This window comes from Phyllosticta citriasiana, assembly GCF_038021145.1.
Source record: "Phyllosticta citriasiana strain CBS 120426 chromosome Unknown IWZ02scaffold_11, whole genome shotgun sequence".
Taxonomy (NCBI): Eukaryota; Fungi; Ascomycota; class Dothideomycetes; order Botryosphaeriales; family Phyllostictaceae; genus Phyllosticta; species Phyllosticta citriasiana.
In genome coordinates this window covers 1,165,857-1,179,763 of record NW_027117288.1, presented here as the reverse complement: position 1 = coordinate 1,179,763, position 13,907 = coordinate 1,165,857, and the positions used below count along the sequence as shown (strand labels likewise).

General features: G+C 53.2%; 7 protein-coding genes across 7 annotated transcripts; 4 read left to right on the top strand and 3 right to left on the bottom strand.

Annotated features, from left to right (window-relative positions):
* Nucleotides 1-98: 98 nt before the first annotated feature.
* Nucleotides 99-1,181, top strand: IWZ02DRAFT_54077 (uncharacterized protein). Its single transcript, XM_066770862.1, has one exon. It carries the CDS (start codon nucleotides 228-230, stop codon nucleotides 927-929), a length of 702 nt encoding a protein of 233 aa, XP_066620547.1. The 5' UTR covers nucleotides 99-227; the 3' UTR covers nucleotides 930-1,181.
* On the top strand, nucleotides 1,041-2,399 carry IWZ02DRAFT_471182 (major facilitator superfamily domain-containing protein; the record flags this gene model as incomplete). The annotated part of the gene is made up of 3 exons (XM_066768848.1): nucleotides 1,041-1,116; nucleotides 1,156-1,841; nucleotides 1,887-2,399. The coding sequence occupies 3 exons, from the start codon at nucleotides 1,041-1,043 to the stop codon at nucleotides 2,397-2,399; spliced, it is 1,275 nt and encodes a 424-aa protein (XP_066620546.1).
* Nucleotides 2,400-2,406: 7 nt separating this feature from the next.
* On the bottom strand, nucleotides 2,407-3,346 carry IWZ02DRAFT_54047 (uncharacterized protein). Its single transcript, XM_066770861.1, has 2 exons — nucleotides 2,744-3,346; nucleotides 2,407-2,690 (listed from the first exon to the last, which is right to left on the bottom strand). The coding sequence occupies exons 1-2, from the start codon at nucleotides 3,128-3,130 to the stop codon at nucleotides 2,541-2,543; spliced, it is 537 nt and encodes a 178-aa protein (XP_066620545.1). The 5' UTR covers nucleotides 3,131-3,346; the 3' UTR covers nucleotides 2,407-2,540.
* A 1,103-nt stretch (nucleotides 3,347-4,449) lies between these two features.
* On the top strand, nucleotides 4,450-6,249 carry IWZ02DRAFT_506767 (uncharacterized protein; the record flags this gene model as incomplete). Its single annotated transcript, XM_066770405.1, has 7 exons — nucleotides 4,450-4,584; nucleotides 4,640-4,662; nucleotides 4,693-4,880; nucleotides 4,917-4,983; nucleotides 5,017-5,302; nucleotides 5,345-5,554; nucleotides 5,611-6,249. 7 exons carry the CDS (start codon nucleotides 4,450-4,452, stop codon nucleotides 5,875-5,877), a joined length of 1,176 nt encoding a protein of 391 aa, XP_066620544.1. The 3' UTR covers nucleotides 5,878-6,249.
* A 1,563-nt stretch (nucleotides 6,250-7,812) lies between these two features.
* On the top strand, nucleotides 7,813-8,445 carry IWZ02DRAFT_382485 (mitochondrial 54S ribosomal protein uL11m; the record flags this gene model as incomplete). Its single annotated transcript, XM_066765226.1, has 2 exons — nucleotides 7,813-7,941; nucleotides 8,035-8,445. The coding sequence occupies 2 exons, from the start codon at nucleotides 7,813-7,815 to the stop codon at nucleotides 8,443-8,445; spliced, it is 540 nt and encodes a 179-aa protein (XP_066620543.1).
* Nucleotides 8,446-9,210: 765 nt separating this feature from the next.
* IWZ02DRAFT_458770 (SAC3/GANP/Nin1/mts3/eIF-3 p25 family-domain-containing protein) lies at nucleotides 9,211-10,911 on the bottom strand. The gene is made up of 2 exons (XM_066768039.1): nucleotides 9,980-10,911; nucleotides 9,211-9,910 (listed from the first exon to the last, which is right to left on the bottom strand). Exons 1-2 carry the CDS (start codon nucleotides 10,880-10,882, stop codon nucleotides 9,626-9,628), a joined length of 1,188 nt encoding a protein of 395 aa, XP_066620542.1. The 5' UTR covers nucleotides 10,883-10,911; the 3' UTR covers nucleotides 9,211-9,625.
* A 686-nt stretch (nucleotides 10,912-11,597) lies between these two features.
* On the bottom strand, nucleotides 11,598-12,571 carry IWZ02DRAFT_382005 (ornithine decarboxylase antizyme-domain-containing protein; the record flags this gene model as incomplete). The annotated part of the gene is given in 3 exon segments (XM_066765203.1): nucleotides 11,598-12,344; nucleotides 12,400-12,403; nucleotides 12,423-12,571. Coding segments are annotated over 3 exon segments (900 nt in total), but the record flags the coding sequence as incomplete, so codon positions are not given.
* Between the last annotated feature and the right edge of the window lie 1,336 nt (nucleotides 12,572-13,907).

The following is a 13,907-nucleotide window of genomic DNA, read 5'->3' as shown; positions in this document are numbered from 1 at the left end:
GAAAATTTGACTCTTTGCTTTGCGTGATGCAGATTTTGCAGTGCCAGAGTACACCATGCAGCTACCCGGGCGGGCTTTTCCAAGATCACGCACTCTCATGTTGGATGCAGCTTGCTGAAATTCTTCCCGTAGTTTCGTCAATGCTATATTGAGTTGGATTCTTGGGAGAGAAAAGCCACACAGGAAATATGGGCATGGAAAATTTGAAGTGATGGAGCGAGGGCGTGATGGTGACTTGGTTCTTCAGCATCACTCGGTTAAACGGCAAACCGTTTGAGTGGAGCGATAAGTCAGCAACGAGCTGGAGGACGACATGGCGACGCACCACCCAGCATCATCGCTGTCCGTTGAATTACGCTCTCACCATCAAACCGTGCCTCAGCTTGCATCTCGATACGATTCTGAGGGTTCTTTCTGCTTGGCGATACTGCGTGAGCATTCATTTGCCGACAGTGCAAATTCCTCGCGCGTCGCTGGAATGGCCAAATTCGCGACCGTTTCCATCAAATCAACCTGGGAATTGCTCAATAAACACTCTTCGTAGCTCCAGGATGCCATGCAAATTGGCTGTCGACCTTCCCTCTACGGCTGAGCGAGACGCCGCAACAACGACAGCGTCGACGCGGTTTGACGCGGCCTCCATTCCCCAGCTGATCACGACATCGGGCGGTGGCGCGGGCGCAGAGCGGCGGCGAAAGAATCCTCAGGCTTTGAACTTGTCGTCTCCTTCGCTGAGATTCCCTCCGCGAACAAATCAATTGTCTCGGATTCGAGCCCACGAGACCACTGGCACTTGGTGTTTTTGGAGCAGTGCGTGTTGGGTGCGTGTCAAGCGACCGGACAACTTTCGGCGTCACGATTCCCTTTTTCCCGTCTTCATCGCTACGACAGCCTCCGCATTTCTACACCTGCAATTTATTTGTTTCTGAGTCACTGGAAGAGATCGAGTCCTCAGGCCGTCATTCGGTCCAGTTCTGCGCGGCTCTTGAATCCACGTGACAAAAGACGGTTGCACGCAGGAATTTTTGGAGGACGAGAGAATGTCCCATGGAGGCGACAAAGAGCATGGCCCAACCAAAAATCGAGAAGGAACGTTAAGCTCGAATGCGCTGGACGGTTCCAGCGAGCGACAAGCGCAAAACCTTGAGCCTGGAGAACCCCCCGATGGCGGCAAAAGAGCCTGGCTGCAGGTGCTTGCAGGGCACCTCTGCGTCTTCAACTCCTTTGGCTGCATCAACAGTTTCGGCATCTTCCAGGCCTATTATGCCAGCGCGTTGAATCTTCCGCCCTCAAACATTTCCTGGATCGGCTCGCTTCAAGTCTTTCTCTGCTACTTCCTCGGGACGCTCTCCGGTCGCGCTCTGGACGCCGGATATTTCCGTACCGTCCTGGCGATTGGTCTGCTGCTGCAGGTACTTGGTGCTTTCATGACGAGTCTTTGCTCCCAGTACTGGCAACTGATCCTGGCGCAAGGAATCTGCCAAGGGATCGGTATGGGAATGGTTTTCTGTCCAGCAATTGCGAATACTGCGACGTACTTTTCGCGCAAACGCGCCGTGGCCATTTCTTCTGTCGCATGCGGCGGAGGTACTGGTGGCATGGTATTTCCGGCGATTGCGCAGACGCTACTCCATCGAATCGGATTCCCTTGGACAATGAGGGTCATGGGGTTTGTCATTCTGTTCAACGCGACAATCATTCTGTCTCTTGCTCGCACTCGACTTCCGCCACGCCAGGTTGGTCCTTTGATTGAGTGGGCTGCGTTCAAGGAAATGCCCTATCTTTTGTATTGTGTGAGCATGTTTTTCGCATTTTGGGGCATCTGGATCGCATACTACTATGTGGGTTTCCTCAAGTGATGAGAATCGATATACTGACAAAAGCAGGTTCGCGCGTACGCTCGAGACATGGTTGAATTCTCGGACAATGCCTCTTTCGACCTCATTTTGCTTGTGAACGGCATCGGTGTGCCTGGACGTCTCGTTCCTGCAGTGCTTTCCGATCGCTGGTTTGGTCCGGTCAACAGCCTCATCTTTGTCATTCTGTCCGCCGGAATATGCCTCTTTTCCTGGATTGCCACGACTACGCCCTCGGGGATGTGGATTCTTGTCGCTTTTTATGGCTTCTTTGGAGGCGGCACACAGTCCTTGTTGCAAGCAGCTCTTGCAAGTCTCAACAGCGACATGAAGAAGGCTGGAGTGCGGATTGGGATGGGCCTGACAGTCGTCGGAGTGGCGTCATTGACAGGCAGTCCGATTGGAGGCGCCCTCATCGAAAGCAAAGGCGGCAGTTATCTCTACGCGCAAGCATTTGCTGGAAGTACCATGATTCTGGGAAGTTTCATTCTCGTGTGTGCAAGATTATCAAAGACGGGCTGGGTTCTTTGGGAAAGAGTTTGATCTGAGGATCCGTCATCAGCGCGTTGCAACATGTCGACTTTGGACACTCCTCAGTAAATTCGAAGCATTGCATTGCCAGCCGGTACCTCGGGAAAGACTCTGTTCTGCACTCGGTCGGGAACCAATGCTCCCAGTCGTCTTTCACTGCCTTCTTGCCACCATCTCCTGAAATTGCTTAGACCAGGTCGGCGCAACGATTGGACTCGGATCACTCTCATTTGGAGCCCTTTGTGGACCGAGACGCAGTCGACGTCGATGACCCACTGGGGACAGAGTCTGTCTGATCCTTTCCTGTCTGAACATCAACAAATGATTCAAAGGAGCCAAGGAGAGGGACGAATTACGTGGCTTGCAGTAATGCGACTCCGACTTGGACCGGTGGGAGGGTAGAGGTGGCATTTTGTCCCTGAGGAGTTTCTTGGAAGGAGAAAGAGTTCAGGTGAATTCCATAGGCCGGAACAGCTGGGTGTCTTGCTTCTAATAAAATGGACGCGGCAGTGAACGCTGGGTATGCTCGCTTTAATACCCGTCTCAACCACAGAACGCCTCCCAGCCGTCGACATCACTCTCCTTTCCAAAATCTGTAGAGGCGCCAGCCTGGGTTTGTCACGATGTTGAAGAAGTCCAATCGCCAACACAGCCTTGTCAGTGCAATTGTCACAGCCAACGCATGCCTCAGCCATCGATGCCTGGGAATCGACTAAGCTGACAACTAAGCGAAGCGCGAACATTCAGTAAGGCTGAAAGTCAGATCGAAGCATTTTCAAATTTCCCAGCTGGTCCGGTTCAGTATTGACTGTCTACCACACTATTCAGCCGGGAACCGTCACAATCAGTCGCCTTGTCACCGCTTCCCGAATGTCACTTCGACCCTGTCGGACCATGTCGCTATAACTATGGAATTTGGATCATTTTCCCTTCTTGGACGGAGACGAAGTCCTCGAAGTTGTTGGGCTGGATGTCTGAATCGTGTTTGATTCGGTTTGAGTCTTGTCTGATCGAATCTCAACAGCTATTTCAAGGACAATTAAACGGGGTTCAATCACGCGTGCTGCAGTACCGAGAAGCCGCCACGCACCAGCTACCGCAACCGTCGAAACAATCGTTGATCAAGTCGCTTAGCCGCTACGAGTCGACCTGCCCAGCATGATCATCAGCAATCAATGCGTGGAGGTCGACCGGCAGGAGGACCAGACCGGCCCGCCTTTGGCTCGAGAATTCTGTCAGTTGACTGGCAGCTGGTAGCAGCCGCGGTGCCAACTTTCTGGCGATTCGAGCATGTTCTCGTTCTGGCAAGGCTCGAGATTATACGGTCACATTTAAACTTACGTGTCCAAAGCCTCCAGCGTTTAACGCGCTATTGCCCTCTCTTGGCATGTGGAAAATGTCGAATGGAGATTTTGGGTCGAGCCAGTCATGTCTTGTTGAATTCAGGGCAAGACGATCCTCGTGCATCCTTCAGCCATGAAGAAATCAGCCTGGCTGACGCCTCAGCCTTGTGGACTTTATCCTCTCCTACATCGACTTTTGAAAGGCTAGAAAACGCCCCTCAGCCCCGCAGATTGGCAAATTACGAACGTTGTGCAACATCGACGCTGGTCGACGGGAGTGGACAAACCGCCGTCCTTGGATCTGATTCGACCGCGGTCAGTGTTCGCCAAGGAGCAATGGGAGGTAATTGTGGTAAGCGCTTGGACGATGACTTCTCTGCAAATTATTGGAACAGCCTGATGCACTTAGATGAATCGTTGAGAGTCGCTTTACCGGAGCTTTCAGCGAGGCCCACAACGGTCGGCGACTCATCGGTAACAACTGGCATGCGGCGCCAGTTGACGAAAGCGCCCAGCTCACTGCAGTTTTGGTACTGGCCTCCAATGCTTATATGCAGACCTATCAGCTCGAATTTTGGCCGTTACCTTTGAGCGTCTTTGAGTGCACAAATAATGGTGATTTCTCGCTGAATTTGGTTTGCTGTACATCGAAGTCCTGGAATATCTTCAAGGAGAGCAACTTCGCATTCGCCTCCGTTCTTTCTGTTTCCACAACCATCATGCCCATTTGGAGCTGCGATTTCGACGGCTGTGATGGCCCTGCAGTGCGTGAGCAAGGAGACTGCACACTTTGCAATCGTCACATCTGCGCATTAAACTTGCAACCGAATTTCCACAGCTGTCCAAAGTGGGAGGTTCGTGATGAAATTCGACTTGAAACTGGCTTGTGCAATCACTGATTTTAAGCAGGACGTAGAAGCATACGACTGGGCGTACGACAAAGCCTTGAATGACAAAGTGAGGGAGATTCTCGCAAAGATCGACACGAAAGCTCTTGCAGAACGAGCAACGTCATTGCGAGATGGAATGCCTTGCACAAAACCACCTGTGCCGCATACCCCAGAGACAGACACCGTTTTCATGGGCGGCATGAATTACCACATCGAAATCCACTTCGAAGACGGCGTCGTTTGGCTCGCGCGCATCAGACGTTTCAACGCCACGTCTCCGCCTCCCTAGCTGCGAGACAAGATCCTTCAGAGCGAGTTCGCGACGCTTCGTTTCCTTGAGCAAACTTCTGTTCCGGCACCAAAGTTTTTCGACATTGCGCTTCAAGGCGACAACAGTGTCGTCGGACTCAGCTACATGATTCATGAAAAGATGCCCGGCAAATCGCTGTGCTGGCACGATGCAACTCCAGCGCAGAAGCGCAAAATCATGAACCAGCTTGCGGGCCATGCCATAGAGCTCAGAAAATACCCTTTCGACTCCATTGGCTCGCTCGACCAGCCTGGAACATCGCGCGTTGGCGAGTTTGCTCGAGAAGTCTACACTGACTTCGACAAAACCGGCCTGCAAGCCTTGGGTCCATTCAGCCGTCTAACAGATTACTACGAAGCGTTCTTGCGGCAGGTCCTGGACCTGATAGCACGAGGGGAGTTGTACGCATTCTAGCCCGTCGACGCCTATCTGATTCACCGTTTTCTCTTGGATCTCGTCCCAAAAGTGCTGCCGGAAGATAACGGCGACGACAAATTCTTCCTCGAGCACGTTGATGACAAAGGTGACCACATCTTCACTGACGACGACTTCAAAATCACCGGCGTCATCGACTGGGAATGGGCACATGTCATGCCCAAGGCAATTGCGTTCAATTCTCCCATGGTGCTGATGCCTGTTGGAGAGTTCTCGGCGGCAGCGATGATCTTGGTGAAGATTAGCTTGTCTTTGCGCAGATGTTGGATGAAAGGGATAGTCCGATTCTTGCGCAGTGTGTACGCAAGGGAAAACTGCAGCACCAATTTGCTTTTTGTTGCAGTTTCGATCTCGCGAGAGACTGGGACGGCTTCCTTGGTATCTTCCGAGGTCTTTTGGCTGCGCTAGGCATCTATGGCAGTTTCGATTGGTCACGCTGGAGAGAGATGGCGCTTGAGAAGTATCAGGGTGACGAGATTTTGCGGGTTCTGCTCCAAGCAAAACAGACTTGACCCTAGGAGGGCTCTGGATCTGCGAATTCTACTTCGAGGATGCGTCTTGGCCTCATATCTCCGCGAGGGAATGCATTCGTGCCATCAAAATCGACTCGGCACATCAAATGCCTTGTTTCAGCCCGGACTGTGGCTCTGTCAACTCTTTTGGGACAACAGGAGTCTCCCGCCGGAAATTTTAGTTGCATTGGTCAGAGAATTGCCACCTCCTGTCAACACATGAACTCTGTCTGCAGATCCAGAAAGCCTGCCGGTGCCAATATTGGGTCGCGAAAGTAGCGATCTCCTTCAAATGGACCCGACCGATGACACAGTCAATATCCGCTATTCCTGGGCTGTCGGCCATCGTCAAGCCACTCGTCCGTCTTTCCCCGCGTTTTGAAGACAGGTCTTTTGATGCCGTGATGGAGACGAAGGTGCTGCTCAAAGTCGTCTTTAGTATACACCGTCGGACCATCGAGGAGGAATCTCCAATGACACAGGCCTTCGATTCTTGTCCTTCCTTGTAGACGACCACGCAATGGGCTCTGGTGGTGGTGGCACTGCATCATCTTTTCATGTGATGCATTTGAAAGCGAACCTGGGCTTGACGGCGTACATGGCTGGATTTCAGATGTTCGATTGGTCAGACTGCTGGTTTTGCCTTTTTTTTTTTTTTTTTTTTTGTTTTTTGCTCCACCAACGCATGCGCATGAAGGCGACCTACAAGCCTTATCAGTCCTTTCAGCTTCATAAATCAAATGAGATTCGACCTGGTCCTTGTTTCTCGACCAGGATCAGTCCCACAAGTGTCAGATTTTGAGGGGTCTTATCCTTGGGAGCAGCGCGACGAGAGTGTTTCCATTTGAGATTGTGAAATGAAGCGTGCTGGCTACAGAAAACAACAAAAAGTAACCAACTTGGATGAGGAACAAGACATAGATCTAAGGTATGGAAAAGAAATAGCGATGATTCAAACAACTTGAGCGACCCATTTCCAGGCCCTGCTTCAGCAAACGCACGGACGTGGAATCAGCTGGTATCAACGAGCACCCGATGGAGAAGACTTAGAACCTTGCAATATCAGTCAGTGGCTTTGAGAAGGTGCTGCACATCACTGTTTCTTGTCAACTGGAAGAGAGTTACACATGCTCGCAGGCTGTCCGTTTAAACTCTCGCCCGGCGAGTTGGTAGCGTAGTCAACTTCCAGCCACAATCATCGGTCGGACAAGCAGCCAAGCAGGAAAGGAGAAGATGAGTCCAAGGCAAGGAAAGTTCAACGTTCCAGGTCGAGTGTCAACAGCCTGAAGGACATGGCACACAGTGGCCCGCTGCCGCGAGCATTCGACATTATCTGGGAGTCTGACTCCGCGCCGCTCCTGTCACCTGCTGGTGAGTACAGAGGCTACTGAGAGCAACTGGCGATCTTGAACGAGCAGAAACGAAGGAAGATGAAGAAAGACGACAGGCAGGAAGCGGAAGGCGCTCTCATGACCGCGAAGTCTCCGCTGCGCCCCGCCCCGCCCCGTCATCCAACTCGCTGCACGCACCACAAACGCAGCGGAACACCGAGCGGCGCGCGTGCTCCGATCCCAGACCAACGACGACATTTTGCTACACCAACTTTCTGACCAACCAGCCCGTCACTCACGCGGCCGACACGATCCTCCACTCCCAAAAGCTTCTCTACGTCGCTATCGAGCCGATTGACGGGATTCTGACGACGCAATCCACACCCGCACACGCGACCGCTACGCTCGCAGAGCATTGAGCAGAGCAGCAACAAAACGGACGCCATTCAATTTCGCGCGAGACTCGAGCGTTAGAGCAACAGGAGTATCAATCGCCACTGCAGCAGCATCAGCAGCGCATCAAATTACGCCAGCCAATCCCAGCGCACCACGACACCAACGCCGACCCTCCGCGCTCTCCTACTAGCCCGCAAGAACAGCAAAGATGGCCAAAAAAGCGCTGCCCAAGGACCAAATCGTCAAGCTGATTGTAGGCGCGGGCATGGCGTCGCCGTCGCCGCCCGTCGGTCCGGCACTTGGATCCAAGGGTGTCAAGAGCATGGATTTCTGCAAAGTACGGTTCCTCGCTCCTCCACCACCCCACTCTTCTCTCTCCCTTTTCTTGTCCTCCTCGCCAATCGTCCAAACAACTAACCTTAGCCCTCAGGAATTCAACGCACGCACCGCACACTACACGCCCGGCACCCCCATCCCCGCCCGCATAACCGTCCGCCCAGACCGCTCCTTCCACTTCGAACTGCGCACGCCGCCGACGGCGTCCCTCCTGCTGGCCGCCGCGGGCGTGTCGCCGATCCGCAACAAGCCGCGCGGGGCAGGCAACGTGCCGGGGCCGAAGAACAACGTCGAAGGGGCTCAGGGCAGCGCGAACGTCAAGGCGGCCGAGGGCGTGCGGGGCAACAGCGGGACGGGCACGGTGGGCAAGGTCAGCTTGAAGCACGTGTATGAGATTGCGAGGGTCAAGGCGCAGGAAAGTCGGTTGTCTGGTGTGGGTTTGGAGAATTTGGCCAAGTGCGTTGTGGCGCAGGCGGCGAGTATGGGGATCGTTGTTGTGCCATAGGGGAGGAAAGGCGGGTTTGTTTGTAATCGGGAGAAGAAAAGAAGAGACGCGAGGGTATGAATGGATGGGAAAAATGAGGCAGACGTGCTGGTGGTGGTGGTGGTGGTGGTGGTTGTGGAAAAGTCATGTCGTCAAACAAGCTGAAGCTTCATAGGAGAGAGACAGCAGGGCCCACACCCATCGATTGAATCAACCATAAAACCAATCCAAACCAATTCAAATCTAGAAATCCAGCAGTCAGTCCCATCAAAAACGCCAAACAGCACCCTTTACTCACTCGATCGCCTCTCTACACACACACACACACACACACACACACACACACACACCACCGCACTTCTCTCCTCTCTCGCCTTCCCACAACGAGCTGGCCAACACCCATCTTACCAAGACATAGGACAGGTGAACAGACACCCCAGTATGACACAAAGACAAAAGACCAGACAAACTTACAAACTTGCAGACGAAAGAAGAAGAAAGAGGACAGAAGACAGAAGAGAAGAACCCACAGACAGAAAGCTCTACTCAAAGAAAAAGAAAGAGACATAGAATAAGCAGTGGTTGTACATATAGGTGAGAGATTAGTAGCAGTAGTAGTAGTAGTAGTAGTAGTAGTAGTAGTAGGAGAAGGAGGGAGAGGGAGGTAAATGGATCAGATAAGATAGGTAGATAGGTAAGTAGCTTAGCAGAGAAGAAGAGAAGAAGATAGGATATGTATGTACTAAAATAGTAAGCACATCGAATCAGTCAATTGCAACTACATTTGGCTGGCGCAAAGCAATGCAAAGCGTGAAGCTGGATTTTTTTTTTTTTTTTTTTCCCTTCACATGGTTTGTTCCATTAAAGTAGGTAGTTAAACTTGATGTTTTGTGGCTCTATGTGCTGCTCCCATCCACGCCTTCTCTCCTTTTGCTTCCCCTGTCGCAGTCCTCTGTCACCTCGACAGTTGAAGCGCTGACAACGCAACCACGGACATGTCTACATGCTGTGCATCTGTCTTGCTTTTTCTGCTCAATGCATGGATGGAGGATGGATGGATGGACAGACGGCGCATCACTTCGCCGCAACAACGCAAACTTCGTTTCGTTGCTCGCATGATACACGCCTTCACCCATCCTGTACGCTTTCCCTCCGCACCTGTCCCCTCCCTTCACCAAAAGCATCCAGCCAGCCAGCCCGCCTACACAATCGTCTCCAACTCGCGCGCATAGCCCAGCGTATTTTCAATAACCGTGCCGCTCATCTGCACGACATCGCGCTCGGCGACGCTATCGGCCAGCTCCGTCTGCGGAAAGTAGATGCGGCCGTCGCGGCCGTTGCAAGCCCAGCCGCGCTGCTTCGCAAACTCGACGACGGCGCCCTCGCTCTCGAGAAAGAGGAGCGATTTGGCGTCGGTGATGGGGATCGAAGGGTACGCCTTTTCGCTGCACGACGCGATTTCGGAGCGGATTGTTGCGATGAGGACCTAGTTGGTTGGTTGGGGTGTGAGATGGGAGCTTATGTAGTAGGCAGGGGGAGAGGGAGGTAAACAAACCTGCGAAAAGACGCTAAACTCCTCACTCGGCACGCGCTCGCCCTTGGTCTCGCCCCAAACGCGATCATACGCGCCCTCCATCAGCGCCTGCTCCAAACGCACCGGATACTGCACGAAGGGGTCGTCATCGAGGCTGCGCCCCTGCATCTCGCCCTCGACCTCCAAGCCCTCGAGCACGGTGTGGAAGCCGGCGTAGTCGCCCTGGCTCAGCAGCAGCAGCAAATAGAGTCCCGTAATCTTGCTGCGCTGCGAGCCCGCCGGCGACAGCACGTGCGGCGGCACGGCGTAGAAGGGCGACACGAGGTGGTAGTAGCGCACAAAGCTGTCCGGGTCTTGCTGCTTGATGGAGATGAGGGCGCCGAGTTCGTGGATGCCGCGTGCGGCGGCGAGTGCATCGGGCGCCGTCGTCGATGAGGGCATCAGCGCGTTGGCTTGCAGGAGCAGCTGCTTGGCCCGTGAGAGGATAGGCCCGGCGGAGGAGGGGTCGCGCTGCAGCGCCGTTTGCAGCTGCGTGGTGATGGTTTGAAGGTCCTTTTCTGCCATGCTGGGCTGCTGTGGACGAGATGGTGATGGTGGGGACGGAGGTGTGGCGGTCGCGGAAGAGGCGGGAAGATGGTTGCGGTGGTGAGGTAGAACAGTGGCGGAGGAGGACGAGGTGCCGTTTGATGATGGCAAGGTGGCGAATTGTTGTTGTGGTGTTGAATGTGAAAGGTTGTTGTCGTGATGTCGTCGGCAGCCATGATGATGTCTGGAGGTAGCCGTCGGAGCTGAAGCTTTGACCGCCCGGCCAACCCCCGAACCCGGCCATCCAGATCCCACAGCATGCTGCTCGCCAACACCAAACGCCTCGCCGCTCCACGACGGCCGCTCAAACGTGCGAGAAAAAATGTAGCAGCTGTTCATTTTGGGGATTTGAATCAGGGACAGGCCATCGGACCACACACTCCCTTTTATGTACCCTAGACCGCAACCTTTCCAGCTTCGTCACTGGCTGGATAGTCACCCGCGCGCCTCCCCTCCACATGACCCTCGCGCTACTCGCGCCGTGGCACGACGACAAGAAATCATGTCTTGGATCTCGTGGGCAGACTAACGCCCGACGCCGTCGCCCCACCCCACACGCCGTGGGATGTGGATACCGCTGCATAGCTGCAATCGAGGAGGTTGGGGATTCTTCATCATCTCACAACACAACACCTGACTCTGACCGGTCCAAGCCATAGGTGCCCGCGGCGGCGAGCTATCCGCCGTAGCACGGCGTGACTGCCATGTGCATGCTCCAATCACGGCGGGCTTGACAAAAGGACTAATCGAGGATCGATTTGTTGAGGACGATGGAATACGTAGGTCAATTCAAGTCAACGCGATAAAATGCAGATAGAAAGACAGAGGCTCGAGCCAGCGCGAATTCATAAAGGATCACACTCCCCAACGACAGAAAAGAGGCAGTTGCTTTGTAAAGAAAAGCCCATCAAGATGCCGCCAACCTGACGCACAGGGGAATACGCTCATTCGCTCGGTGCGAAGCATGCGAACGCAACAATGGAAAAAGAGTGAATGGTCACAGGGAACAAGAAATGCAAAATGTCAACAAGTTGTCCAACTCCCATTGCTCCCACTAGGCCTCCATTCCAAGGAACAACCACGCGTCGCTGACAATGGGCGGCTTGTCGGTCCACTCAGCCAGCGTGACGGGCTCGAAGCCAATCCAGCCGAGATCCTTCATGAGGCCCTTCATGTCGTCGGCCGGCGCGGCGCGGTCCAGGCAGACGTTGAGGCGCGCGCAGTCAAATTCGGGCAGGCTGCACAGCTCAATCAGCGCCATGAGGCCTGGCTTGAGGTCGCGCACGGCGGCCGCAGCGTCGAAGAAGACAAACATGTTCTTCTCTTCGCCGTTGTCGGCCACGAAGCCGCGGAAGCGCGCGCCGCCGACATAGTCCCACACCTCAATCCACTGCTCGATGGCGCTGCCACCGCAGCAGAAATTGGCGCTGTTGAGGCCCTTGACGTCGGGGGCGTCGGGCGGCGACGGCAGGCCGATGCTGTTGCTGGTGTTGTTGCAGGAGGTTCCAATCCTTTTAGAGTTGCCGTGGTTGTGGTGGTAGTTGATGTAGTCGTCGTCGATGATGGTGATGTCTTCGTCGTCGGTGTCGTTGTTACACATGCCCGTTGCAAGCGAGTCCTGGCAGCCCACGTTCCCCTCACCAAGGAAAATGGTCCGCAGTGTCTCGCAGAAGAGTCTCTCACACTCTTCCGCAATGGTGCATGCAGCCCCCCCTCTGCGCGCCGAGCCGAGCTTCTTGGCGGTTGTGCTCAGCTCACGGTAGGCGGCGAGGGGGGGACTTTGTGGAGGCGATGGCATTCCCTGCGAACCCGTCAGAACCTCAACACCAAAAGCAAGTCGTTGTGATGGAACGTACCGAGCTGACCTCAGGAACGCCACTCGGCCCCGCCGGCCCCGGTAGTGGAGTAATGGAAGCCCTGCAGGGCCATGGAAGAGGCATCGACCGAGTAGCAACTGGCCTTCATGGCGGGGCCGCGGTTACTACTATTACTACTACTAGATGTACTGGAATTTTTCGCCATTGTTGACTGGTTGTGCCACGGTTGCTGCGGGGGGTGCGGTTCAGGAGGGAAGGGAGACGAGAGTGTCGAGTGGAGTGACGCGAGTCAGAGCGGTGGCGAATGGGTGCAGGTAGCGGTGACGGTCGTCGGGTGACTTGTGCTTTGGTCGTCGGGCGGGAGTCGATGTTGCGAGGATGTAGTAGGTAGGTGGACGGTGGTAGGTGATGTTGTGGTGACAGCGGTGGGAGAGGAAGATGGAGAGTCTGGGGGCGCAGCAGAAATGAGGGAGGAAACGGGCGGCGCTAGACGTTTCCATTGGTTCGGTTAGGTCGGGATTGATTGCGTCGGGAGCCCAGCCCAGCCCGGCCCGTGCAGCCCAGTCCTTACAACCAGACGTCAGCATCAAACCACCACCAATTCAATTCCATCGCCAATCCACGCTGCTGCAAGACCGTTGCTGTCCTCTTCTTCAACACTGCATCGCCCACACCCGCCGTCGATGCCGTCCGCCGTACAGTGCGATAGTTGCAGCAGCAGCGCGACCGCCACGCTTCCTTGGCAGTGTTCCAGAAGATGCTACTTCAAGTTTAGCGACTGATGCTTCAGACGGCGTCTCAGCATTTCCTTCATCTCTAATCCATGTTCGCCTGGCCTAACTACTGTACTTGCTTTGACCCACGGCGCTGCTTAGGCGGCGATTGAAGGCTTGGATTGGTTCGCTTGTCCATCTTGGCATGGCGTGCATGTGTGCGGGGAACGACAACAAATCGCGCTAAGACGACTCTACTACACGTGCTTAATACGATATCTTTAATATCTCTTAAGGCGTAGTAGTAGTAATATTAGTACTAAACTAATAAGATATATTTATAATTACCTAATTCTAATTATATAAAGTAGTTATATAAGTAGATAGTTATAGAGATAAGATAATATCTTCCCCTTATTATATAACTAATTACGTATACGGACGTACCTACTTATCCATAATTATTATAAGCCTAGAATTACTAATACATACCTAGTTAACTAATTAGAGCTATATAACTTAAGTAGGCCCCCCCTAGCTATATATTAAAGCTTAGTACTATACCTAATTAGGATAATCCTATAGGAAATATAGAGTTTTTAATATTAGGGCACCCTACCCTATAAAGACTTATACCTTTCTAGATTAGGTAGTTTTAAGAACTTTCTAGGTATTATACCTTAGTAAAATCGCTATAGCTACTAATACTACTATTATTCTTAATATAGCTAAAGACTAGGATAGATAGCTTAACTAGACTATCTCCCTCCTTAATTAATATAATCTACTTAAATATACTAGTCTTATTACTCTCTTCCCTAAAATAGAGCCTTA